The 25,001-nt window shown below is 49.0% G+C and overlaps 1 protein-coding gene across 1 annotated transcript in view; it reads left to right on the forward strand.

Annotated features, from left to right (window-relative positions):
• The window catches only part of AGBL2 (AGBL carboxypeptidase 2), a 40,926-nt gene extending 18,371 nt beyond the window's left edge, over nucleotides 1-22,555 (forward strand). The window contains exons 9-17 of the mRNA XM_056131450.1: nucleotides 2,855-3,011; nucleotides 7,016-7,142; nucleotides 9,048-9,148; nucleotides 12,912-13,039; nucleotides 14,391-14,457; nucleotides 15,399-15,524; nucleotides 15,904-16,011; nucleotides 19,643-19,732; nucleotides 22,019-22,555. Of these exons, the coding sequence (XP_055987425.1) occupies nucleotides 2,855-3,011; nucleotides 7,016-7,142; nucleotides 9,048-9,148; nucleotides 12,912-13,039; nucleotides 14,391-14,457; nucleotides 15,399-15,524; nucleotides 15,904-16,011; nucleotides 19,643-19,732; nucleotides 22,019-22,192 (1,078 nt within the window). The 3' untranslated portion in view covers nucleotides 22,193-22,555. The remainder of the gene's footprint in view (nucleotides 1-2,854; nucleotides 3,012-7,015; nucleotides 7,143-9,047; nucleotides 9,149-12,911; nucleotides 13,040-14,390; nucleotides 14,458-15,398; nucleotides 15,525-15,903; nucleotides 16,012-19,642; nucleotides 19,733-22,018) is intronic.
• Nucleotides 22,556-25,001: the final 2,446 nt, after the last annotated feature.

The raw sequence follows: 25,001 nt of genomic DNA on the forward strand, positions 1-25,001 counted from the left end.
CAGGCCTTCAGGCTGGGGCTGGAGGAATAACATTATAGTGCCCACCAATATCATAGTCCTCATTCGCCAGCGTTGAGGTCTGAGGTGACGGAGAATTCTCCACGCAGGACTGGGGAGATAGTATTAGGCTTGCATGTGAACCATCCAGGTTCCATCTTCAGCTGGGTGTTTCCCAAAAACAAGAATTCTCCGGGCTTTATACTCATGATTCAGTTTAATCTTCACATTAACTCAGTGGCCCTGTTTTGTATATGAGGCCCAGAACAGATCAGTAACTCTCCCAAGAAACACAGCAGGAAGGGAGGGAGGGAGGAAGGAAGACAGCCAACATGGGGCAGAGTAGATCCCTGATTCTATTTCTATTTTTAAATGTTTTTTAATTGAGATAACTATTCCCCCTTCGGGGGTCCCACATGCACATGGCCATGGTGTGCACGCCCTGGGCAGTGGTGCTCGTCTGGGCCCAATGTCTGAGTTGTGCTCACACCCCTTTTGCACTGCTCTGGGACTTGCAGTGTTCCTCACTCTGTGATCACCTGCCCTCACAAGGACTGCTCCCCTCACCTCAGGTCCTATCCAGTTTTTGTTTTATTATTTTATTTTATTGTTTTATTTGGGGAGCTAGGCCAGCAGTGCTCAGGGATTGCTCCTGGCTCTGAGCCCAGGGATCACTCTTGCCAGGATTTGGAGACCATATTGGGGTTCTGGGGACTGGTTTGGTTGCATACAGGGCAAAAAGTCTTACCACTATATGATCTCTCTCCAGCCCTGAGCCCATTTTCTCATTTGTAGTGCTCACCAGGGCAGCATAATTTCTTTTGAATTTTTTTGTTTGTTTGTTTTGGTATTGGGGCCACAGTCAGTGGTGCTCAGGGCTTACTCCTGGCTTACTCCTGCTTAGGGATCACTCCTGGTAGTGCTTGGGGAATCCAGGTTGGCCACCTGCAAGGCTAGCGCCCTACCCACCATATGATCTCTGTGGTTTAGGGCTCATGTACTCTGTAGTGCTGGTACATGCCTGGCCATTGTGGGCCACAGGTCACAGACTCTGGCAGTGCTCAGGTTCTGGACAACAGAACCCCCTGGACCACGCTCAGTGCCTGTGGTAGCGCTGAAGCTCTCAGCCCCACGCTGGCAAGGCAGATGCTTCTGTCACTGAGCCAGCCCCAAGGCCCACAACTCTGTACCTTACAGAGAAGATGTAAAACCAGGCTCCCATCTTCTGAAGTCGTGAGGGAGTTGCCAGTTGGCATCACCTCTTGTGAGGGATAGTAAGTGGATTAGCAAATTTTTCCAGGTTTGTGTGAGAACTACATTGAAGGCACCCACCTTTAAGTAACTTCCATCATTTCCTAGGAAATGTAAGCTTTTGTGAATAGAAGTGCGGCCATAGGAATATGTGAATCCACACACCCTCTGAGATCATCTGCGAGGCCAGAGCGATAACATGGCAGGATGCCTTGCATGTGGCCAACTTGAGTTCAATCCTCAGCAACTTGTGGCCCCCCAGGCCCCACCAGGAGTCATCCGTGAGCACAGATATGGGAGTAAGCCCTGAGCACTGATGGGTGCAGCCCCCAAACCAAAAACAAATAGATAAATTCACCTGTGGCAGAGTGGCAGAAATGTTCACTGCCGTATGGCTCAGAACACGTGTCTGGGAGTCTAACAGGCCTGCATTTGACCTGGTTTCACCACTGGCTGGTTCCGCAACCTGGGAAGTGATTTCAACACCCTACATTTCTGCTCTCTCAGTCCTGGAATGGTGGAATGGAACCAAGAATCCCTGGGTGACTGCTACAGGATTAAATGAGCCTCCTCTCCCCCCCCCCCCCCGCCCCCCAGGGCTCTGCTGACACAGGCTAGCGTTCTCTTCCTGCTCTCCTTATTCTGGAGAAGGCGAATACATTTGGAGGCTGATGAGGGGTGCCAGGTGATGGGGAGACAGGAGAGCTAAGCCCCAGGGAAAGGCAGGACCTAGGCTTTCTTGGCACTCACAGTCCTCTCCCTCCTCCCACAGGGCTGCAGCAAGGTGCACTTTCTTCTTCTTTTTTTTTTTTCTTTCTCTTTTGTGGGTCACACCCAGCGATGCTCAGAGGTTCCTCCTGGCTCTGCACTCAGGAATTACACCGGGTGGTGCTCAGGGGAACTTATGGGATGCTGGGTATGGAACTCAGGTCAGCCACCTGCAAAGCAAATGCTCTGCCCACTGTTCCATCCCTCCAGCACTCCATTGTATTGTCCATTTCCCAATGGCCAGCCCCACCATTTCCTCCATCATGATGTTTCTCTCTCTCCTCTCTCTCTCTCTCTCTCTCTCTCCCCTTGGTTTTGGGGCCACACCTGGACTTGCTCCTGGCTCTGCACTCAGGAATCACTCCTGGTGGTGCTCAGGGGGCCATTTGGACAGCCAGGGATGGACCCCAGGTTGGGAGCATGCCAGGCAAGCGCCTTCCCTGCTGGGCTGCCTCTCTGGCCCCCACATGTTCAGTTTCAACCCAACAAGAGAAAATAATAGAAAAGCTTGACAGGGAGCAGGGAGACCATGTGGGAAGCTGGGGATTGACCCACATGTGGCTGGGTCGGCCACACGCAAGGCAGTGTCGTACCTGCTGTCCTGTCTCTCCAACCCCAGGATGTTTCTGTTGAAATCTGTCTGGATGGGGGGAGCTGGGAGAGTTGGTGACATGCTGGCAGCGGCTGGAGGTTGGGGGTGGTTCTTCTGGGGCTGACAGGGGCTGAAGCTGTCTTCAGAGGGATGATGTCAACACCTAGACTTCAGGAAGAGGCTCCAGCTCCTGATGATTTGTTTGTATTTGGATACTCCCTAATGGCCCATTTCCCTGCTCTGCAGGCTTCTGGAAGAAAGGGAAGTTCTCTTGTATTGTGACTTCCATGGCCACAGCCGTAAGCATAACATCTTCCTGTATGGCTGCAATAGCAGTGACCGAAAGTACTGGCTTCATGAGCGCGTCTTTCCTTTAATGTTAAGCAAAAATGCCCCCGATAAGGTAAGCCCCTCAAGGGAATTTTTTGGTCGCTGGCTGAGGAGAGGTGAGCGCCTTGGTTCCTGTGTGCAGTATTTGATTTGCCACTTTTTTCCTCTTTTCGAACTTTTTCCCTCTCTTCTGCCTTGGGTCGATCCCAATAACATCGATTTCAAGAATTTTCAAGGATATGATTAAAAACTCCTCTGTTTGGGGATCAGAGAAATAGTACAGCAGACAGGGCACTTGCCTTGCATATGGTTCAAATACCAGGGCCGGCCAAGAACAGATGACTGGTTAAAGAAACTTTGGTACATCTACACAATGGAGTACTATGCAGCTGTTAGAAAAGATGAAGTCATGAAATTTATATACAAGTGGTACTACATGGAAAGTATCATGCTAAGCGAAATGAATCAGAAAGAGAGGGACAGACATAGAAAGATTGCATTCACTTGGGGAACATAAAGTAACAAAATAGGAGACTAACACCCAAGAATAGCCAAGATAAGTACCAGGAGGATTACTCCATGGCTTTGAGGCCAGCCGCACATGCTAGAGGAAAAGGTAGCTCAGATAGAGAAGGGACCACCAAATAAAGGATGTTGGGATGTTCCTCCCAAGATGGGAGATGCGTGATGAGAATAAACTATAGACCGAACATGATTGCCACTCAATATCTCTTTTGCAAACCACAGTACTCAAAAGGAGAGCGATAACAAAAAGGAATGCCCTGCCACGGAGGTAGGGTGGGATGTGGAACATGGGGGTGGGAGGGATACTGGGATCAGTGGTGGTGGATAATGGGCACTGGTGGAGGGATGGGTATTCTATCATTGTATAATTGAAACCCAAGCACAAAAATTTGTAAGTCTACAACTGTACCTCATGATGTTTCACTAATAAAAATTTAAGGAAAAAAATTGAAATTAAATAAAAGCGGCTTTTATCATCCACTGACAAAATGTAGGATATCCCCACAATGGAGTATTAATCAGCAATCAAATACTTTATAAAATTTTTGGATTTTGGGGCCATACTGTGTCCCCAAATAGACTGGGCTCTGGAATTATTCCTGGTTCAGTGCTCAGGAAGACCCCTGATGGTGCTTGGGGGAATATATAGTGGAGATTTGAACCAGCACCCACAGAATACAAGCCAAGCACCTTAGCTCCAGTACTATTTCTCTGACCCCGAATTTTTATTTTATAAATTTTTTAAAAATTATTTTTTGGGGGGGCCACACTAGGCAGCACTCAGGGCTTACCTGTCTCAGGAGTAAGTCCTGAACACCGCCAGGTCACTGTCACTGACACTGTCCTCCCGTTGTTCATCGATTTGCTCGAGCGGGCCCAGTAACATCTCCATTGGAGACTTTGTTGTTACTGTGTTTGGCATATTGAATACATCACGGGTAGCTTGCCAGGCTCTGCCGCCAGGTATGACCCATAAAAATGAAAAGAGAGGGAGCTGGAGTGATAACACAGCGGGTAAGGCATTTGCCTTGCATGTGACCCAGGCCGGGATCGATTCCCAGCATCCCATATGGTCCCCTGAACACCACCAGGAGTAATTCCTGAGTGCATGAACCAGGAGTAACCCCTGTGTATTGCTGGGTATGACCCAAAAAGCAAAAAAAAAAGGGGGGGGGCTGGAGCAGTGGCACAGAGGGTAGGGCGTTTGCCTTGCACGCGGCTGACCTGGGTTCAATGTCTGGCATCCCCATATGATCCCCTGAGCACTGCCAGAGGAGTAATTCCTGAGTGCAAAGCCAGGAGTAACCCCTGAGCATTTCTGGGTGTGACCCCAAAAGGAAAATAAAAAACAAAACAAAAAAAAAAAGAAAAGAGGGGCTGGAGTGATAGCACAGCGGGTAGGACGTTCGCCTTGCATGCAGCCCACCCGGATTCAATTCCCAGCATCCCATAGGGTTCCCCAAGTACTGCCAGGAGTAATTCCTGACCCTGTGCATCGCCGGGTGTGACCCAAAAAGAAAAATAAAATAGTGTAAATATCATTGTCTTTTTTTTTTTCTTGATTTTTGGGCCATACCTGTAGGTGCTTAGGGACCACTACTCACTCTGAGGTTCAGAAGTCACTCCTGGTGAGGCAAAGGAGTCCATATGTGGTACCAGGGCTTGAACCCGGTTGTCCCCATGCAAGGCCTTACTCACTGCACTATCTCACTGGCCACTAGCAATGTGTTTCTGGTAATGTTTTGAATTGTTCTGGCTGCTTTGCCTGGGAACATATTCAACCTTCTCCTAGAATTATCTCTCATCTTTAATCCTGTGGTTGGCAATGGGAAGGATTGAAGCAGAAGCAAAAATGCTAATGTTATTTGAGCCACCACAGGAAGTTTATATAATGCAGGTCACAAGTAACTAAGATTTTAAAGGGCTAATGAAAACAGCTTAGAAATATTTTATTTATCTGCAGCAGGAGCAATAGTACAGCCGGTAGGTCATTTACCTTACATGTAGCTGACCAGAGTTTGAACCTGCCATAAATGATCTCTGAGTTCAAGAGTAAGCCCCGAACGCTACCAGGTGTGACCCAAAAGCAAACAAACAAAAAATTTATTTCTTTGTTGGCAGTGCAGGGGACAAGGCACTTGCTCTACCACATGGGCTGTCTCATCGCCTCCCTCACAAGCTAGAAGCCTCTGACGGCCAACTGAGTCACACTGAGTGAATGGATAAAGAATCTGTGTTGGCTATAGAACTGGTTTTCCTAATAGCATCAGAAATAGATCCACAAAGTATAACTGTCATTAGAAAGAAGAGACAGCAGGGAGGGCGTTTGCCTTGAACGCAGCCAACCCAGATTTGATCCCCAACATCCCATAGGGTCCCCCATGCATCATCACCAGGAGAAACTCCGAGTATCACCAGGTGTGACACCAAAAAAAAAAAGCCAGAAAAAAAAAAAACACCAAAAAACCGAAAGAAGAAACTTGTTTAAATTAAATAAGTGTTTAAGTGATCAGTCCAGATTTTCTCACCTAAAGAGATATAAGACAAATATTTGATATCTGCTTTTTTTTTTTTTTGCTTTTTGGGTCACACCTGTGATTCACAGGGGTTACTCTGGCTCTGCACTCAGGAGTTACTCCTGGCAGTGCTCAGGGGACCATATGGGATGCTGAGAATCGAACCTGGGTTGGCCACGTGCAAGGCAAACGCCCTACTCACTGTGCTATCTCTCCAGCCCCGTGCTTTTTTCAAGTATTTGTATTTAAAAGGTTTTTTTTTTTAAAGTAGGGCTTGGAGAAATAGTACAAGGGTTATGGGCTGCTCCCCTTGCATGTGGCTGACCCAGGTTCTATCTCTGGCACCACATGGCCCCAGAGCACACTGGGTATGGTCCAGAAACCTAGCCACCCCCAAAAAATTGCATAGGGGTGAAGCACACACAGATCATATATGGAGGATAAACCCAACTAGCTGTAGGGGCTGAAGCATAAGCCTTAGGAAAGCTAACCATGCTTATTAAAGCCAGCCAGGTACCCTCATAACCTTGGTCCTGCTAAAGAGCCAGGAAGAGAGATGGCAGGGAGGTGAGAAGGACTCAAGTCTGAGAAGCAGGATTTCCCCTTCCTCTCGGGGAGTGTCTGCAAGGCCTTCCTTTCCCTCACTAAGCTGACCAGGGAGAACCCCTCTTCCACTCTCACCCTGATCAACAGCCCTCAAACTTAGCACTTCTGTGGGCTGGAGCCATAGTACAGTGGGTAGGGCATTTGCCTTGCACGTGGTCAACTCGGGTTCGATTCCCAGCATCCCATATGGTCCCCCGAGCACCGCCAGGAGTAATTTCTGAGTGCAAAGCCAGGAGTAACCCCTGTGCATCGCCAGGTGTGAACCAAAAAAAAAGCAAAAAACAAAACAAAACAAATTAGCACTTCTGTGAGATAGCCTTCACGTAAATAGTATGGACTCCACGAGAGAACTGTCCTGAATCATAGTGATGCAATCTGGAGAGCTTACACTGGCCAGTCTGTGGTGAACAGAATTTGGATTTCTCTTCAGTTCTCTTTTCACAGCTGCAATTTTAAGGTCAAAAAGTGCAAAGAGGGCACGGGACGAGTGGTGATGTGGAGGATGGGCGTCCTCAACAGCTACACCATGGAGGCCACCTTCGGCGGCTCTACCCTGGGTGAGTGCCCTGGTCTGGGAAGTCCCAGCGCCCGTTGGAGAGATAGCTGACTAAGAGGGTTTCCTTGTCCATAAAGGATGCTAAATCTGAAAATGCAAAACATGGGTGTGAAATAGCATACTTGATTGAATAACATAACAGAATGGCTACACAGGACCTGGAGTTAGGAAGCTCTGGGTTTGAACTTCTCCATTATTTATAAACAGTATGACTGAAAGTAAGTTACTCAGCCTGTTCAAAGGGAGTTTCTCACTAACCAGCAAGGATAATAGAAAAATTCTTTAACAAAGCACTTGGCATACAGCCCACCACAAATTCAAATCTTGGCTTGCAAAGCATCACCACTGTACACTTTTCGATTGTCAAAAATTCTTCTGAGGGGCTGGAGTGATAGCACAGCGGGTAGGGTGTTTGCCTTGCACTCAGCCGACCCGGGTTCAATTCCCAGCATCCCATATGGTCTCCCGAGCACCACCAGGAGTAATTCCTGAGTTCAGAGCCAGGAATAACACTTGTGCATCGCCGGGTATGACCCAAAAAGAAAAAAAAAATTCTTCTGAGGGGCTGGAGCAATAGCATAGAGGGTAGGGCATTTGTCTTGCATGCAGCTAACCCAGGTTCAATTCCTAGCATCCCATGTGGTCCCCTGAGCACCGCCAGGGGTAATTCCTGAGAATTAGCAGAGCCAGAAGTAACCCCTGTGCATTGCCGGGTGTTACCCAAAAAGCAAAAAAAAAAAAAAATCTTCTGAGGGGCCAGAGTAATAGCACAGCTGATAGGGCACTCGCCATATATGCGGCTGACTTGGGTTTGATCCCCAGCACCCCATATGGTCCCCCAAACCCATCAGGAGTGATCCCCTGGTGCAGTTTTGGGAGTAAGCCCTGAGAACCTCTTGGTGTGGCCCAAAACAAACAAAAAAAATTCTTTTGAACCAAACTAAAACTAAGAGAGATACCCTGTTCAGAAGCATAGTATTCTAGAATCTTGGGTGGGATTTTTATTATTAGTTTTGGGTTTGGGAACCACACCCTGTGGCTGCTCCTAGCAAAATGCTCAGGGCTTCCTTCTGTCAGTGCTCAGGGGTCACGTAGAGCCAGGGATCAAAGATGTCCCCCGTCCCCATCGCTCTGAGATATCTCCCTGAGCCCCAAAGATACTATTTTATTTCATTTTATTATGTATTCATTTATCTATTTATTTCTGGTGTTGGGGTCATAGCTGGGTATTCAGGGTCTACTCTTGGCTCTGAGCTTGTGGGTCTTTCCCTAGCAGTGCTCAGGACTAGGTGGTGGCAGGGATCCAACCCCAAACCCCCAGATGCAAAGCATGCACCCAGCCTGTGGGGTTCTCTCTCCGATCCCAGAGGTAGTATTTTAAAAGATATATTCACAAAGTAGATTTTTACTTGCTGATTAAAATTGATTTCATGCAGGCTTGAGGAGATGGCTCCAGGGCTGGAGAGCATGCTGTGCGTTTGTGACTCCTCTAGTTCGGTTGTCAAGAGTAGATATTGAGGGCTGGAGCAATAGTACAGCGAGTAGGGCGCTTGCCTTGCGTGCGTCTGACCCAGGTTCGATTCCCAGCATCCCATATGGTTCCCCGAGCACCGCCAGGGGTAATTCCTGAGTGCATGAGCCAAGAGTAACCCCTGTGCATCACCAGCTGTGACCCAAAAAGAAAAAAAAAATCAGATATTGGCTTTTGGAAGTCACACGGTGCTTCAACAAACTGCATGTGGGAACCCCAGATTCAGTCCTCAGCACAATCTGGCCCCCTGAGAACCAACAGGAGTGGCCCCCGAGCACTGAGCCTGAGTAGTTCCTGAGCATTGCTGGGTGTTGCCCAGCATTGACCTTAAGGGAAAAAATCTTTGCTCAGAAATGATTGTGGATTTCTTGGCAGGCAATAAAAGAGACACCCACTTTACCACTGAGGATCTCAAGTCCCTGGGTCACCTTGTCTGTGACACCCTTCTGGATTTTTGCGATCCTGACCAAACCAAGGTAAAGTGAGGACAAGGAACTGTGGGCGCACTCCTGGGCTGGTGTCATGGAAGCCTGCAGTCAGCCTTGTGGTGCTGCAGATGATCTTTACTTACCTTTAAATATCTTTCTCAAGTTCTTTTATTTTTATTTATTTATTTATTTATTTATTTTGCGGGGAGGAGGGAAGACCACCCCCAGCAGTGCTCAGAGCTTACTCCTGGCTCTGCACTTGGTGATCACTCCTGGTGGACTCGGAGGACCATCAGGGGTGCCTGGGATTGAACCTGGGTTGGCAGCTGTGTGCAAGTCAAGAGCCTTACCCACTGTACCGTTACTCTTGTCTCAATATAGGGCTGGTTTGTTTGTTTGTTTGTTTGAGGGTTGTATCTGGCAGTGCTCAGAGCTTACTCCTGATTCTGTGCTCAGGGATCTTTTTTTTTTTTTTTTTTTTGCTTTTTGGGTCACACCCAGCAATGTGCAAGGGTTCCTTCTGGCTCTGCACTCAGGAATTACTCCTGGCGGTGCTTAGGAGACCATATGAGATGCCGGGGATTGAACTCGGGTCAGCCATGTGCAAGGCAAACACCCTATTCGCTGTACTATTGCTCCGGGCCCTTAGGGATCACTTTTAGCAGGCTTAAGGTATTCAATGTGGTATCGGAGATTGAACCCCGAGTTGGCAGTGTGGAAATCACATGCCCTACCTGACGGACTGTCTCTTCGACCCTTAGAAATTGACTTTTAAAAAAAATTCAGGGGTTGGATCAATAGCATAGCGGGTAAGGCATTTGCCTTGCACTTTTCCCAACCCAGGTTTGATTCCCAGCATCCCATATGGTCCCCTGAGCACAGCCAGGAGTATTTCCTGAGTTCATGAGCCAGGAGTTACCCCTGTGCATAGCCAGGTGTGACCCAAAAAGCAAAAAAAAAAAGAAATTCATTCATTCATTTATTTTTGAGGTTTCAGTAACATCCAGAGGTAAGCCAGTTGTTCTCCTGGTCCTGCACTTGCTTGGACTAAGGGTCCCAAGGAATGCCAAGGATTGAACCTGCGTTGGCCTCAGCAAGACAAGCATCTTAACCCCTATCTGCCTTTCCAGAGAAATTGCTTTTCTCTCTCCTCCAAAACAGACCTGCCCACCTTGTGCACCAAGGTTCCTCCCCTATACCCTTGTCTTGTTCATTCCCCTTTTCTTTTTTCTGTTTTTTGGAACATACTTAGTGATGCTCAGGAGTTACTCCTGTCTTTGTACTAAGAAATAACTCCTGGAGGTGCTGGGGGAGGGGACCATATGGGATGCCGGGAATCAAACCCAGGTTGGCCGCACACAAGGCAAACACCCTCCCTGCTCTACTATCATTCCCGCCCCCACTTCCTTTTTGTCCTCAATTTTTTACTATTCATACTTACGCTTAATTGCAACTGATCTCAAGACACCCCTATCCTAATTCACAAATAAACCAAAAAGAGAAATAATGTGCTTAGTTCATTTGGGAAAAGGATATGAACATTTTAAGAAGCCTAGTCTCTCCAAAATTGAAGTCAGAATACAAGGTATATTTGCAAATGTACTTAGAACATGAAGCTTAGTGTTTCCTCTTTACTTTTTTTTCTGAAAGAACATTTTTAAATTATTTTTTCCTATAATTTTATTTTATTAAAATTTCATGGATTACACAGTTACTCATAGCTGTTTTTTTTTTTTGACATACAGTGTTTCATCACCAATCCTGCCACCAGTGTCAACTTCCCTCCATAAGTGTTCCCAGATTCCCTCTCCTACTCCTACCCAACACCCCAACCCCAAGTCATCATCTTGACAAACACCTTTGAAGTTTGATTATTAAATTTGGGTCTCTTGATTTCAGTGTTGTTGACTCTGGATATTGGATATTTAGCGCTATCATTCTTAACACCACCGATGTACATGGGGCTCCTTGACCCCTGCCCCCATTGCTTCTTATCTGTCTTTCTCTCCTTCCCCTTCACTCTGTTTCTTTCCTTCTCCTCCCTATTTAAAATAATTTTTTTGGTTTCTTTTTTTTTTGCTTTTTGGGTCACACCTGGCAATGCTCAGGGGTTACTCCTGGCTCTGCACTCAGCATTTACTCCTAGCAGTGCTCAGGGGACCATATAGGATGCTGGGATTCGAACCTGGGTCGGCCGCATGCAAGGCAAACGCCCTACCTTCTGTGCTATTGCTCTAGCAATAATTTTTAAAAATAATGGCCAGAGAGGTAGCACAGCAGGTCAAGTGCTTGCCTTGCACACAGTTGACCTGGATGTGATCCCTGCAACCCCACAGGTACTCTTAGCCCTCCAGGAGTGATCTCTGAGTGCAGAGCTTGGAGTAATCCCTCAGCACCAATGGGTAGGGTCAAAAATTAAAACACAAAGAGAAAGCACACTTTTCTACTGATTGTGAGTTCGAGTATGGGTGAGTTTTGGTGGCCCAGAACCACCTCCGAGGGCCAGCCAAGAGCAACAGAAGAAGGTATGGGGCCACAGGCTGGTTGGTAATCAAGTGGCCGTTTATTCAAGTCTCACAGTGCTAGTTATAAAGAAATCGTGGAGGGGGGGGAGGTAGCAGTTACACATAGGTGTCAGTTGAACATTATCATAACAATGAACAGATATAAAGTCCTTCCTTCAGGGGTAGTTCTTCTAGAAGATTAACTCAAGGACAAAAATCTCATCTGGGTGCCCTGCACTCTAGATTCCTGCCAGGAGAGCCACCCAAGGGCAGAATTCCATCTAAGGGCATATTGCTTTCTCCTTTCCTTAGCTAGTAATCTATTTAAACAGTCATCTTAAATTTACTGTTTAATAATATTTCTGGTCATTTTGTATGGACACGGTAAGAGATATATTAAGCTTAAAGGGTGACTCTTCCTGGGACATTTTGCTATAGAACCCAAACTACAGACCTCAGGCCAGGTTAGTCTTTCCTAACCCCACCAGGGTCCTTATTCAGGTACTTCTTTTTGGGTCATGACAGAATTTGTTCCATGACTGTGCTCTTAACTTATACTTCTTTTTTTTTTCTTTTCGGGTCACGCCCGGCAATGCACAGGGGTTACTCCTGGCTCTGCACTCAGGAATTGCCCCTGGCAGTGCTCAGGGGACCATACGGGATTTTGGGAATCAAAAGCAGGTCAGCGCATGCAAGGCAAACGTCCTACCCACTGTGCTACTGCTCCAGCCCCTTTAACTTATACTTCTTATGGCATTTAGCTTGTACCTTTTCGACGCCAGGGTAGCTTATGGCTTGCCTGGGTCCATCCAGGGACCCTTCTTTGGGGGGTTTGTTAGGAAGTAAGGGCAACAAAAGCTTAAGTCAAGTAACTGTGATGGGTGCCCAGGAGTATATATTATTCAGAGTCATTTAACTCCCATGTTACAAAAGCATAGAATTAACTGTCTTCCCGTGTCTATACAAAAAGGACATTTCTCTAAAATAAACTATGCGAAGGACATCAAGAAAAGAGAAAAGCAATATTGATAGGGGAATAGTGTTAGGAGTGCCTGATGGAATTGGGTATGCCTAGGGAGCACTGTGATGGTGTAACTCAATAAACTTAAGCTCCCTGAGAAGGAGCAAGGACAAACCAATGTTATCCAACAACTGATCATGTAATTTTTCCATCGATACATCCTTATTAGCAGAGGTCCCAACTTAGTTATCTTTGTGTCCCCAGCAATATTAAAGCTCCATTCAGCATATGATTAACAAATATCCAATGAATAAGTAAATTATCCAAAATTACTTCACTTCCACAGTTCACACAGTGTCTCGCAGAGCTTAGAAACCTCTTACAACAGGAAATCCACAAGAAATTCCACGAACTTGGACGAGATATTATAGAAGGAAGTTGGAGTGATATTTCTTTGTCTGACATTGAATCCAGGTAACAAATTTTATGCCAAAGGAAACACCAGAGGTATTATTGATTTTTGGAAAGTTTTTTCATTTTGTTTGTGGCTTTGGCCTTGCTGGTTCGGTTTGGACCAGTATCCACAAGAAAGAGAGTAAATCCTACCTTCAGTTTGTGATTTACTGCATATGCCTTCCACGGCTCGGCTAGGTTACCAGTTCTCTGACAGCCTGTTTTCCAGGCTTGGGAAATTTAGGGGGAACTGGGCAGATTGTCTGTGCTGGCCGCCTCAGCTCCTGTCACACCATCACCTCTCCCTCCAAGGATGGAATGTCATGAGAAGGGTTTGAGTCAAGACTTCATTTTCAACAAGGGCATTCTGGCTACTCTAGATTTTATTTTATTTCATTTTAATTTTTTTTTTGGAAAATAGATTTTATCTTATGTATTTTGCATTTTGTTTGTTTTGTTTTGTTTTGTTTGGGGGGGTCTGTCCACACCCAAAAATGCTCAGGGATTACTCTTGATAGAGTGATGGGCCGGGAGGGGGGGCGGCGGAGGGGCAGAGACAAGCGAGACATGTGAAATGTTGAAGCACGGTGGGCTAAAGCTCGCTCAGGCCATTTTGCACTGATCTGCTTCTGCAGTCTCCTTTTATTGGGTTAATGATCAAAACATCTAGCATACCTCAGATATACCTCATACAGCAAAGTACTTAAGATCAAAATACATATTGTCTTGTGATTTAGTGACGTACAGCATTTCCGATAAAGCAAGCCAGACCACCTTGTAAATCTTTTACATCCCACTCCCGTACATTCTATTTCCTCATTCTCTATAAATCTAAATCTATGCAAGCTATCACAGTAGCCCAGTAAGATATTTGATTAACTTTCATCCAAGCATAGCACATTTAATCTATAATAAGGAGTAGCTGCATTGTGACATGCTGACCCCAGCCTAGTTCAATCAGAGTTCCAAGCTGTTTGCAGCTCTGACACAGCCTTGCTTACAAGGGAACTTCCTCATGAATCTGGTCAGGCTTCAACAGACATGATTTTTTTGTTGTTAGACGTCCCCCCACCCACCCAAACCTCCTCCCTGCCCCCAGGATACTTAAGGCTACTCCTGGTTCTGCACTCAGGGATCACTGATCACTCCTGGTAGGGTTCAAGGAACCATATGGGTTGCTGGAAATCAAACCCAGGTCGGCCACATGCATGGCAAATGCCCTCCCCGTTGTGTTGTCACTCCGACCCAGAGGGGTGCACAGTGTGGGTGACTGGCAGATCAGACCCCCTCATCCCCTGCAACAGGGCTGGGCCGCTCAAACTGCCCGGACGTGACTAACAGGATTTCCCTTTCTTCACTCCCTGTGGAATAGCACCAGTGGCTCTGACAGTTCCCTCTCCGATGGCCTTCCCATTCGCCAGTTGAACACTGCAGAGGAGGTGAGACTCCTGGACCCTTACACCAGCAAGGGACAGCCTTTAACAAAGCAGGCAGGGCTGGGAGACAGTGTGGAGGGCTGGACCTCTGTGATTTGAGGTAGGAACAAAAGGTTTGATCCCCAGAACTTCATCGTCCCCTCCATGACTGCCAAGGGCTACTTCAAGACAGGGAAAGCCCCCAAACTTGTCTGGGTATAGCCCAATAGCAATGAATTCGACACTACTAGATAAATTGATGGAATTTTCCAACTTGCTAAGATGTGCAGAAAATAAAGTAGTGATGTCCTAGTAAACACACCCAATAACCAGGATAATCTTCCCCTTGATTTTTTTTTTTTGGTGGGGTGAGAATTTTGGGCTACAGCTTGTTGTGCTCACAGCTTACTCCTGGCTCTGTGCTCATCAATTACTCTTGGCTGAGCTTGGGGATTCTTATGGGGTGCTGGGATGGTATCAGGGTCAGCGGCTGGAGAGATCATAAAATTGGTGAGATGCTTGCCTTGCACGTGACTGACCAGGGTTCAGTCCCTAGAATGCCATATAATTCTCTGAACACCACCAAGAGTGATCACTGAGCACAGAGCCAGCAGTGAGCCCTCACCATTGCAGGGGGGAATAAAAGGTGAGTTGGCCACATGCGGGTGGAGTGCCTTACCCACGGCCCCAGTGCTCCTGCCCCCGTTGTTGCTATAAGTGGTCGCTCCCCTGAAGTCCAGCCCCCTGGATATGAGAACAGGGTCTCCTCTGGCAGTGTAACAGTGAGAGTGGGATTTGGGGCCATTATGTGGGGACTGGCCAGTTTGTTCTGCACACCAACCATCCAGTCCTCAGCGGGGCTGCAGGGGGTTCGTCTTGCGTTTGGAGTGGGGTGTGCCAGGGCTGCCGCTGCCAGGCATGTGCCTCTGGAACCTCAGTGATGAGCTTCTATTTTCTTTCTGAAGTTGTATCAGCAAAGGAAGGTGTCTAAGAAGAAGAAAAAGAAGTCACTGCAGACTAGGAAACAGCGGAATGAGCAGTACCAGAAAAATGCCACAATGAGGAAGTCGAAGTTAACAGCAGACATGACAGTAAGACAAGGCTGCTTCTGTTGCTGCCGTCTGGTGGGGCAGGACAGGCACCCAAACTTCACTTCACAGCACCAAGTGGCGGGGGGGAACCGAGGGGGTCAGCGTGGGATCATTCATTAGGGCTCAGAGCTGCTCTACATGGCAGCTGACTGACTGCACTGTGGCACCCAAGTAAGTCTGGGTTCTGGTTTCCAGAGCTAGTCCACAGGGCTGGCTGGCCAAGTCCCTGGGGCTGGGCACAGCTCTGAAGACCTGGATAGCTTCCCCGACCTTCCTTCCATCCCGAACATGCTTGCCCAGATGGGCGAATGGGGTCACCTCAGAGCGGATGGATGGCCGCGGGGCCACTGCAAATGCTCTTTGCACTCGGTCTTTCTAGGAAAGGGCAGAGTTTCCTTCTGCTCTGCCAAAGCAGCCCACCTCTTTCACACAGTCAGAGAATTCCAGCACTGCAGCCCTGAGGAACAAGAAACTGAGACTGAACGAGGTATTTGCCCTTGATTCTTCTTCTTAGCTCACTAATGGAAGCATGTATTAAAACTTCCAGGTGAGGTATTTGAAGTAGACAACGTGATGTTTTGATCCAGCATCTCCATTGTGGAGAGCACCATTGAGTTAACACATTAACATGTTAACACATTAACTGAACTCACATATTTTTCTTTTTTTGTTGTGTTTTTGTTTGGGGGCCACACTGGTGATGTTCAGGGATTATTCCTGGCTCAGCACTTGGGAATTACTCCTGGCAGTGCTCGGGTGACTATAAGGGATGCCTTAGATTGAACTCAGGGCAGACGGATGCGAGGCAAACGCCCTACACACTATACTATTCTCTGCCCCCCCCCCCGACCCACATATTTTTCTTTCCTTTCAGTGACAATACTTAGGTGGTTCAACTTCCTACAAAAAAAAATTGGGGGGTGGGAGTGGGGATACACCCAGCTGTGCTCAGGGCTTACTCCTTGCTCAGTGCTCAGGAATCACCCAGGCAGATTCCAGAGACCATATGGGTTGCCAGGGATTGAGCCTGTGCTGGCCAAGTGCCAGGCGAGGGCTCTTCCCACTGTTCAGCAGTTCAGCCCCTCCGCCCGGATCTAAGTTCTATTGCATGGCTTTATGAATGACTTCCACTGTGCTGTCCGAGGGCTCCTCAGACCTTAGTCCTCTCTGTTGTGGTGGTGATGGTCACAGTGGGGTGGGGGGAGAACGTCTGGGGGTAACGGGGGTCCCGCATTTGTTTGCTGCAGCACCGTGGGATACTGTGAGTACCCGCTCTTCCTCCCAGCTGTTCCCAACCCATGCTCCCCACCCTGCTCATGGTGTACTTTTTTTTTTCTTTGTTTTGCTGGTTTTGGGTCTGGGGAGAGTTGGGAAAGCATACCTGGCTGTGCCGAGACTTCCTCTGGCTCTGAGTCCAAGAATTGATCACTCCTGGCAGGACTCAGGACCATGTGGGGTTCTGGGGATTGAGCCTACATCAGTTGCATGCAAGGCAAGCACCCCGCCTACTATACTCCCACTTGGGCTCCTTATTTTTTAACTTTCTAATTGTGGGGGGTTAGAGTGGGCATCACACCTAGGTGGAGCTCAGGACTTAATCCTGGCCGAGCTCGGGATGGGGGTCACAAGTGGTGCTAAGGGTCCTACTGGAATTGGCCGCGTGCCAGGCAAGCACCTTAACTCCTATACTGTCTCTCTGGCCCCAGTGCAGAAGGCTTATGATTCACTATAGTCTCGCCTGTTTATTTTTCCCCTTGTGCTCTTTGTTCTTCATATGAAAAAGTCATTGCTAGGACCACTTTCAAGGATGAAGCTACTGCCTCTCTTTCTCCTAGGAGTTTTGCAATTCCAATTCTTAAATGTAAGGCTTTGTTCCATGTTGAGTTGACCTTTATGGTACAGTACCCTACGTAGAAGTCCTGCAGATAGAGTCCAGTTTTCCCATCACCCTTCTTGAAGAAACCCCTTCTCTCCCAATCTCTCTTCTGGGTTCCTTCATAGAACATTAATTGCCACTTCTGGGTTCATTTCTCAAACTTCTTTTCTGCCCCCACTGTGACTCTATGTTATATAGGTTTTCAAGTTTTCCACTTAACATGTCTGCCCACAGGGTAAGGAACGTCGCAGGTATCCGCATTGTTCTTCCGATCAGAGGATGGGAAAGTTGACGGGAAGGGGCTGCAGGGACTTGGCTGGGTGGTCAAATTCCTGCCGTGCCTGCATGAGGCCTTGAGTTGGGTCTCAAGCTTCCCCGCTGGGACCCCCAACACCACAGTACTGCCCCTTGCTTTGGGCCGCCCAGCGTGTGTGACCCCCTGACTCGGCAGCTGAGGGCAGACTGCAAGGCCCCATGGCACTGCTGGGGGTGTGAACGACTGAACCCTAATGCCACGAACCAGTGATTTAGACTCAGACCCAAAGGCCCCGCCACCCATGTGCTCAGTGCAGGACAGTTACCCTGTGCTCCAGCCCCCTGCCACATGATGAGAGTGAGGCACAGAGCCAGACTCGCCCGACCAGGTGGTGGGTTAGCAGGGTTAGAGCCTTGGAGACCTCAGGTGGTGGGTTAGCAGGGTTAGAGCCTTGGAGACCTCAGGGTCCGGCAGGAAGCAGGGCTACAAGGCAGCCCCAACACATGGCTAGAACACAGAGGTGAGGTCCCCAGCCTGCTTTTGGTAGTTTGGGACTTTATAGCTGTATGATTTTTTTTTTTTTTTTGCTTTTAGGATCACATGCGGTGATGATCAGGGGTTACTCCTGACTCATGCATTCAGGAATTACACCTGGCAGTACGCAGGGGACCATATGGGATGCTGGGAATTGAACCTGGGTTGGCCACATGCAAGGCAAATGCCCTACCCGCTGTACTGTTGCTCCAGCCCCAATAACTGTATGATTCTTGATTCTATTATGTATCCAACCAGGTTTGGGTTCGGTTGCAGCTAATTCCTACTGGGCACTGAGCAAAAATGGGCGCTCCGTGGGCCAGAGTGATAGTACAGTGGGTGGGGCATTTGCCTTGCACACGGCCAATATGGCCGACCTGGGTTCGATTCCCAGCATCCCATATGGTCCCCCAAGCACTGCCAGGAGTAATTCCTGAGTGCAGAGCCAGGAGTAACCCCTAAATATTGCTGGGTGTGACCCCAAAAAAAGGGCACTCTGTGTGCTGTGCTGAGCCGACTGCCACCCTGTGCTCACAGTGCTCTGATGGGGCCGAGCTTTGCATGCAGGACTCTGGGTTCGAGCCCTGCTGCCTCATGGCCCCCAGAGCACCACTGGGAGCAACCTCCAGGCACGGAGTGTGATCCCCTATCCAAACTAAACTGATATAGGGAGGCTGTAACAGAGGGACCCCCACATGGTACAGACAGAGCCCGAGGGCCTCTTGGACAAGGGCTGAGGACACTGGTGCATTCACATACCTTCCCACTTTGTCGCCCTTTGTGAGCTACTTATCCATCCTGAGTCTGGGTTCCCGCCTCTGAAATACAGGTCCAGTAACAGCCATCTGGGGGTGGGGTGGACATGGGACGGGAAGGTGGGAAGCTCTGCCAAGTACAGCCCCTCGGCTCCCTTGCCTTCCAAGTACTGTTCTTTTGGGGAGCTTGGGGCCATACTCAGAAATGTCAGGGCTTGTTCCTGGCTCTGTGCTCAGGGATCACTCCTAGCAGTGCTCAGGGGACTAGATGCAGAGCCCGGGACAGAACCCGCGTCACCTCTTGCAGGACAAGTGTCCCACCCCTGTACTGTACTTCCCCCTGCCTTTTTTTTAAATTAATATTCATTTGTGTCCTCTCTCTCCTTTTGTGTTACTGTTTCATAATGAGTCAATACAGTTGAATAAAAATACTAAAATAATGGGGCTGGAGTCGTAGGAAAGCGGGTAAGATATTTGCCTTGCATGTACCCAACCTGGTTCCGATCCCTGGTGTCTCAGATGGTCCCCACGCACCACCAGGAGTGATCCCTGAGCACAGAGCCAGGAGTAAGCCCCGAGCACCACCAGATGCAGCACCCCTCTCCCCTAAAAAAAAAATCCCTCAAATAACATTTGTTCCATTTAACTGCTGCTGCCCCTGGGAAATATCTAGTGAGCCTGTCTTCATTTGTTCTAGTCACAGTTTAACGGTCGAGACAAAACCACCTTCCTGGACCCATCGAAAACGTCTGCCTCGATTCTGACTAAGAGTAAAGAAAGAATGCAGGTACTTCCCCGGAGATGGATCCGAATCTGCGAGCACACCAGAGCGAAAAGCTTTCCATGGGGAGTTTTATTTATTTCTTCAGCCAAACTTTGCTAGGGAGTCATGGCTTTGTTACATCAGGCCGAGGGCCGGGAGAGCCGTGACGGTACAGGGGGACCGAACAGCAGCAGCAAGGAACCCGCCGCGTGAGCCAGCACCACCAAGGCGGCGGGACTTTGCTTTTGCAAGGGACAGGTCAAGGGGCCCGAGAATACATTAGGGAAGGCGTTTGCCCTGCACAGCCAACCCAGCTCAACCTCCAGCACCGCCAGGAGTGACCCCTGAGTGCAGAGCCAGGAATAGCCTCTGAGCACAACCAGGTGTGGCCCAAACCCCTCAAGCCCTCCCAAAATAGGCCCAGAGGACACTGCAGTGATTGTGACTATTTGACTTGTGTGCGGCCAACCCTGGCTCCATTCACAACACCACATGGACCCTGCACACCATCAGGGGTGTTCCCCAAACCCTAACCCTTCCCCTCCAATAGAGAGAGGTGAGGACTGGAGTGGTACAGACTGAGGCCTTTGGTCCCCTGAACTCTGCCAGGTGTGGCCAACACCTTTGCCCTGCCCCCCCCCAAAAAAAATCAGAATGATGGTTTTTGGGTTTTTTTTTTTTTGGTCACACCCAGCGATGCTCAGGGTTTACTCCTGGCTCTGCACTCAGGAATTACTCCTGATAGTGCTTGGGGAATCATATGGGATGCTGGGAATTGAGCCCGGGGTGACCGCATGCAAGGCAAACGCCCTACCTGCTGTACTATTGCTCCAGCCCCCAGACGCATTATTTTGAGGGGTGGCATATCGTGAAGTGTGCAGAGCATACTCCTGGCTCAGTGCTCAGGGACCAGCTGCTGCCAGGTTTGCGCCTTCCCCCAGCGTACTGTCTTTCCACCTGTCAGAATGATCTTTACCATGCCTTAGGAACAATTCTCTGACCCCTTCACGCTAGTTCTTTCTTTCTTAAGCAGGAAAAAGAGGAGTAGCCATTGAAGAGGTGGCAAAGGGTTGGCGGTCTGCCCCGTTGTCTGTGGGAGGGAGGGCTGCTCACAGGGCCCGGGCACAGGGAGCCTCTGCGCAGAGGTAGGCCCGGGGCCTGCGTCTGCCCAAGTGGGCCGTGGAGAAATGGCCAGGGCGCTGCTCTCGCCGACCATCCACACCCTACCCACAGCCTTCTCTGTGCAGGGTCTCTGAGGCCTGGCACTGGGGGTCTCTCTTTCCCTCAAGGGTCACCCTCAAGGACAGCCCGACCCCCATGCTAGAGCCAAACTGGAAAAGCCAAGAGAAGGTGTTTAACACCAAACCAAAGCGGGCTTCTTTCTTGACAGTGGTGTGAACCCAGTTGGTTTCTTGTGGGCCTGGGGGCTACTCTCAGCTGGGGCGGGAACATGAGCAAGGCTGTCCATGGAAGGAGGGCTCAGCGTGCCCAAAACACCCAATCTAACACTGTTTCCTGAGGCTTCCCAGCTCTGGGCTGGAGCAGACGGGCTGCTCACGTTCGGTTGGATCCATTTCCTCCTCCCTTTTTTTTTTTAAATATTTTTATTTTCACGTTATCAATTATTTAGTTTATCATATTCAAGTTTTGGGCTATCTTAATTTTGACTCTTCTGTCAATTTCAAGTTTTTGTATTTATCATTTATACTTACTTATTTATTGCCTTTTGGGTCACACCCAGCGATGCACAGGGGTAACTCCTGGCTCTGCACTCAGGAATTACCCCTGGCGGTGCTCAGGGGACCATATGGGATGCTGGGAATCGAACCCGGGTCGGCCGCGTGCAAGGCAAATGTCCTACCCACTGTGCTATCACTCCAGCCCCTCCTCCTCCCTTTTTATATCGTTTCTCGATGACTTCTGACATGCACAACCTGAGCTCCCGAGGGCAGCTGCAGTATCACCCCCGGACCGTTCTCTGGCTGAGGTCCTTAGGGCAGAAATACTTGATCCGCCTGGCCTGGTAACATCAGCAACATTGGTGTTAGCGGGAAACGCATCTACTCATAAATAAACCCCTGGTCGACCCATCCCCAACCCTCACTAGAACTTTTGTCGTTGTTGTTTTGGGGCCATACCCAACGATGCTCGGGGTTTACTCCTGACTCTTGGGGACCACTCCTGGCAGGCATGGGGGATCATATGGGACGCCGGGGATCAAGCCTGGATCTGACATGTGCATGTGTCTGACTAGAACTTTTCAAAACCACAACCCCAAGTGAATTCAGCTTTTACATCTTGTTTGCACAGAAAGAGAAGCCAATATCCGTGTTATTCTGCTCTCCAAAGAGAAACCCCGATACCACTCAAGAGCCAGCCCCAGATCTGAAGGCTCACCCGCCCCCGAGCAAATACCTCCTGCCAAAGAGAGGCCGCACGACCATGGTGGTGTACCCATCCCTGCACGTCTACACTTACCCGTAGGAGCGCGGGGAGCACCATGCCCGGGAACTGTGTACCCCGACCTTCCAGCGCACATTTCCACCGGGCACATGCCTTCAAGATGCATACCTCATGTATTAAATTATTTTTCTTTCCTATAAAACGTTACTATGCTATCTAGAAAAGCTTTCTTTATCAGAAATCAGAGTGTGAGCCTCTGCTGCACGGCTGTCGCGATAAGCAGCAGTCTGTCTGAAAGGACACGCAAATCAGTTTTAAATAGATCAGACTCCTAACTGTATTCTGGGAGCATGCGATGCTGAAGTCAGAGCTTCTGGCCCAGGGGAATAGCACCAAGGCTTAGAGCAGCTGCACTGCAAGCATGTGGTCATAGGGTCACACCCCCCCCCCCCCCCGTGTCCCACATGCATCCAGCACCAGCACCAGCCAGGCAGTTCCGCTCTCTGCAACCTATAGCCCAAGCTTGGTTTCCAGCCGCACAGGTGCGCGTGAGCACCACAAGAAGGGGTGCAACCCCTAGTACCACAACTGAAAAAGAGGTGCAGGTGCCACTGCACTTGTGTGCAGCCCCTGGTGCACCATAACCATCAGGGGTGCACCAGTGAGAGCACCCCCGGTGAGCCCTGCATGAGCACTGTAATCTGACGTGTATCCCCCCCACAGGGAGTGCCCCTGCACCCCAATTGTAACACTGAAAGGAAAGGGCAGGGAATAAAAAAGAAATAATTTAAGTAAAATAAAATTGCTAAAATAAGAAAGTTCATTTCCCAGCGGTCAGTATTGTGTTTCACGTTTGCTTGTGGCACTGAGAAACCATTCATGTAGCAAGCAGCAGTAATTTAATGTTGCATTATGTCAAACAGCTCATTTTGTAACCTGTTGATTAAAAATTAGAACACTAGTCCAGTGGGGAGGGTGTTTGCCTTGCACAACCCCAGTTGGATCCCCGGCATACTATATGGTCCCCCAAGCACCACCAGGACTAACCCCCTGAGCATCACCAGGTGGGACCAAAAAGCCAAAAAATAAATAAATAAATAAAATAAATTAAAAAATCTTTCAAACCAGTGTTTTCTTTGCTTGATTTCCTCTGGCATAATTTTTTTGGGGGGTGGGGGTTGCTTCCTTTAGGCCCTTCAGCCACTCCCAGTATCTCCACCTGGTTGGGTTGGCCGGAAGGTCCAGTACTCAGTGTGGTGCTAGGGACCCCCAGAGCCATACCAGGTGTTACTAATGGAGCCCAGCTGCCCCGCGCCCCTGACCCCAGACCTGTCTCCGTGGCCCCTGAACAGCGTCATTGGAATACATCATGGTCTTCGTGGGAGCTCCCTGCTCGTGACTAAAAGCCCCTGAAGCCACGGATTCGATCCCTGGGTCCCCACAGTGCCACAACAGATGATGAGGCGTCTTAGGACTCGGGAGCACCACAGCAGGCCCTGGTGAGCAGAAGACACATCACCACAGCCCCAAGAGCAACTCCGGGAGGGGGGAAAAGGGGGTCTGATGACGCATTAAATGGGGGTTGGGAGGCTCCAAAGAGACACCAGGACTCTGAAAATAACGTCAGGGTGCTTTTTGCTAGCAACCATTTCAAAAGAGCCAAGAGCTTGGAGTGGGGCTTCTGCCCCTCGAGAGCGGCCCTCAGGATGCCTGTAGGAAAGGCATCACCCAAGGGACCCCACGGCCCTGCTTGTGATGCCACACAGCAGGCCCTGCGTGCCTGACACAGAATCGCTGAGCACCGTGTTTGCTCTGAGCTTCCCACAGGGCGTCTTTGAAGTCACAAAACCTGCTCTATGGCCCAGAGCAAAAGAGCGGAACCAAATTTCACAAGAACCATTTCTGTCCTTTTAGATTTGGAGGGAGGGGTGTTGAGGGGCTTGACCATACCTGGCATCCATCATCACTCTGTTCTCTTTTTCTGTTTGCTTGCTTTGTTTTGGAGCCACACCCAACGATGCTCAGGGGTTCCTCCCGGCTTTTACACTCAGGAATTACTCCTGGCGGTGCTCGGAGGACCATATGGGATGCCGAGGATCAAACCTGGGTGGGACGTGTGCAGGGCAAATGCTCTACCTCTGTACTATTGCTCCAGCCCCATTCAATCTCTCTCTCTCTCTCTCTCTCTCTCTCCCCCTCTCTCTCTCTCTCTCTTTTGAAATAAATAGATTTTGTTTGGAGGAATTTTAAGGTGTGGAGGAGGAGAGAGGGAGAGAGAGTAACGTACTCAAGAGAGAACACGGGCTTCTCCAAGGGCAGAGAGAGCCCCTACACACATCCTAGCATTAGACACGAAAGCATGAAAGTACACATCTCAAGAGAGGAGATGCGGGCGACACATGTGCTCGGGCACCACATGTGCTCGGCCACGTGGGCGCAAGCACACATGGGCTCAGGTAGCATTTGCGCCCATTCAACCTCTTTTTCAATCCTCTTCTCCTCCTCAAAATGATGCGTTAGGGGCCAGAACATCATTTTAGGGAACCAGATGGGGTGTTGAGGATGTTCTTAAGAAACTCAGAATTTGGACCGCACGATAGTACAAAGAGTAGGTGCTTGTGTTGTATGTGTCCGACCTAGATTCTCTCCTGACACCACATATAGTTCCCCCAACCCTGCCAGGAGTGAGCACAGAGACAGGAGTAAACCCTGAGCATAGCTAGATATGGCCCCAAAACCAAAGTAAATAAATTAATAATAATAATAATGGCTTGGAAGATGATTCAGTAGCTTCAAGAGTTTTCCTGCTAGTGCAGGGTGAGTTAGCACCTTGGAGCTGCCACGTGGGCAAAATGACCAGAATAGACCTGCAGTTTGTGGTCTCCAGCAA

The sequence above is a fragment of the Sorex fumeus genome, unplaced genomic scaffold, assembly GCF_029834395.1.
Source record: "Sorex fumeus unplaced genomic scaffold, SorFum_2.1 ptg000007l, whole genome shotgun sequence".
Lineage (NCBI taxonomy): Eukaryota > Metazoa > Chordata > Mammalia > Eulipotyphla > Soricidae > Sorex > Sorex fumeus.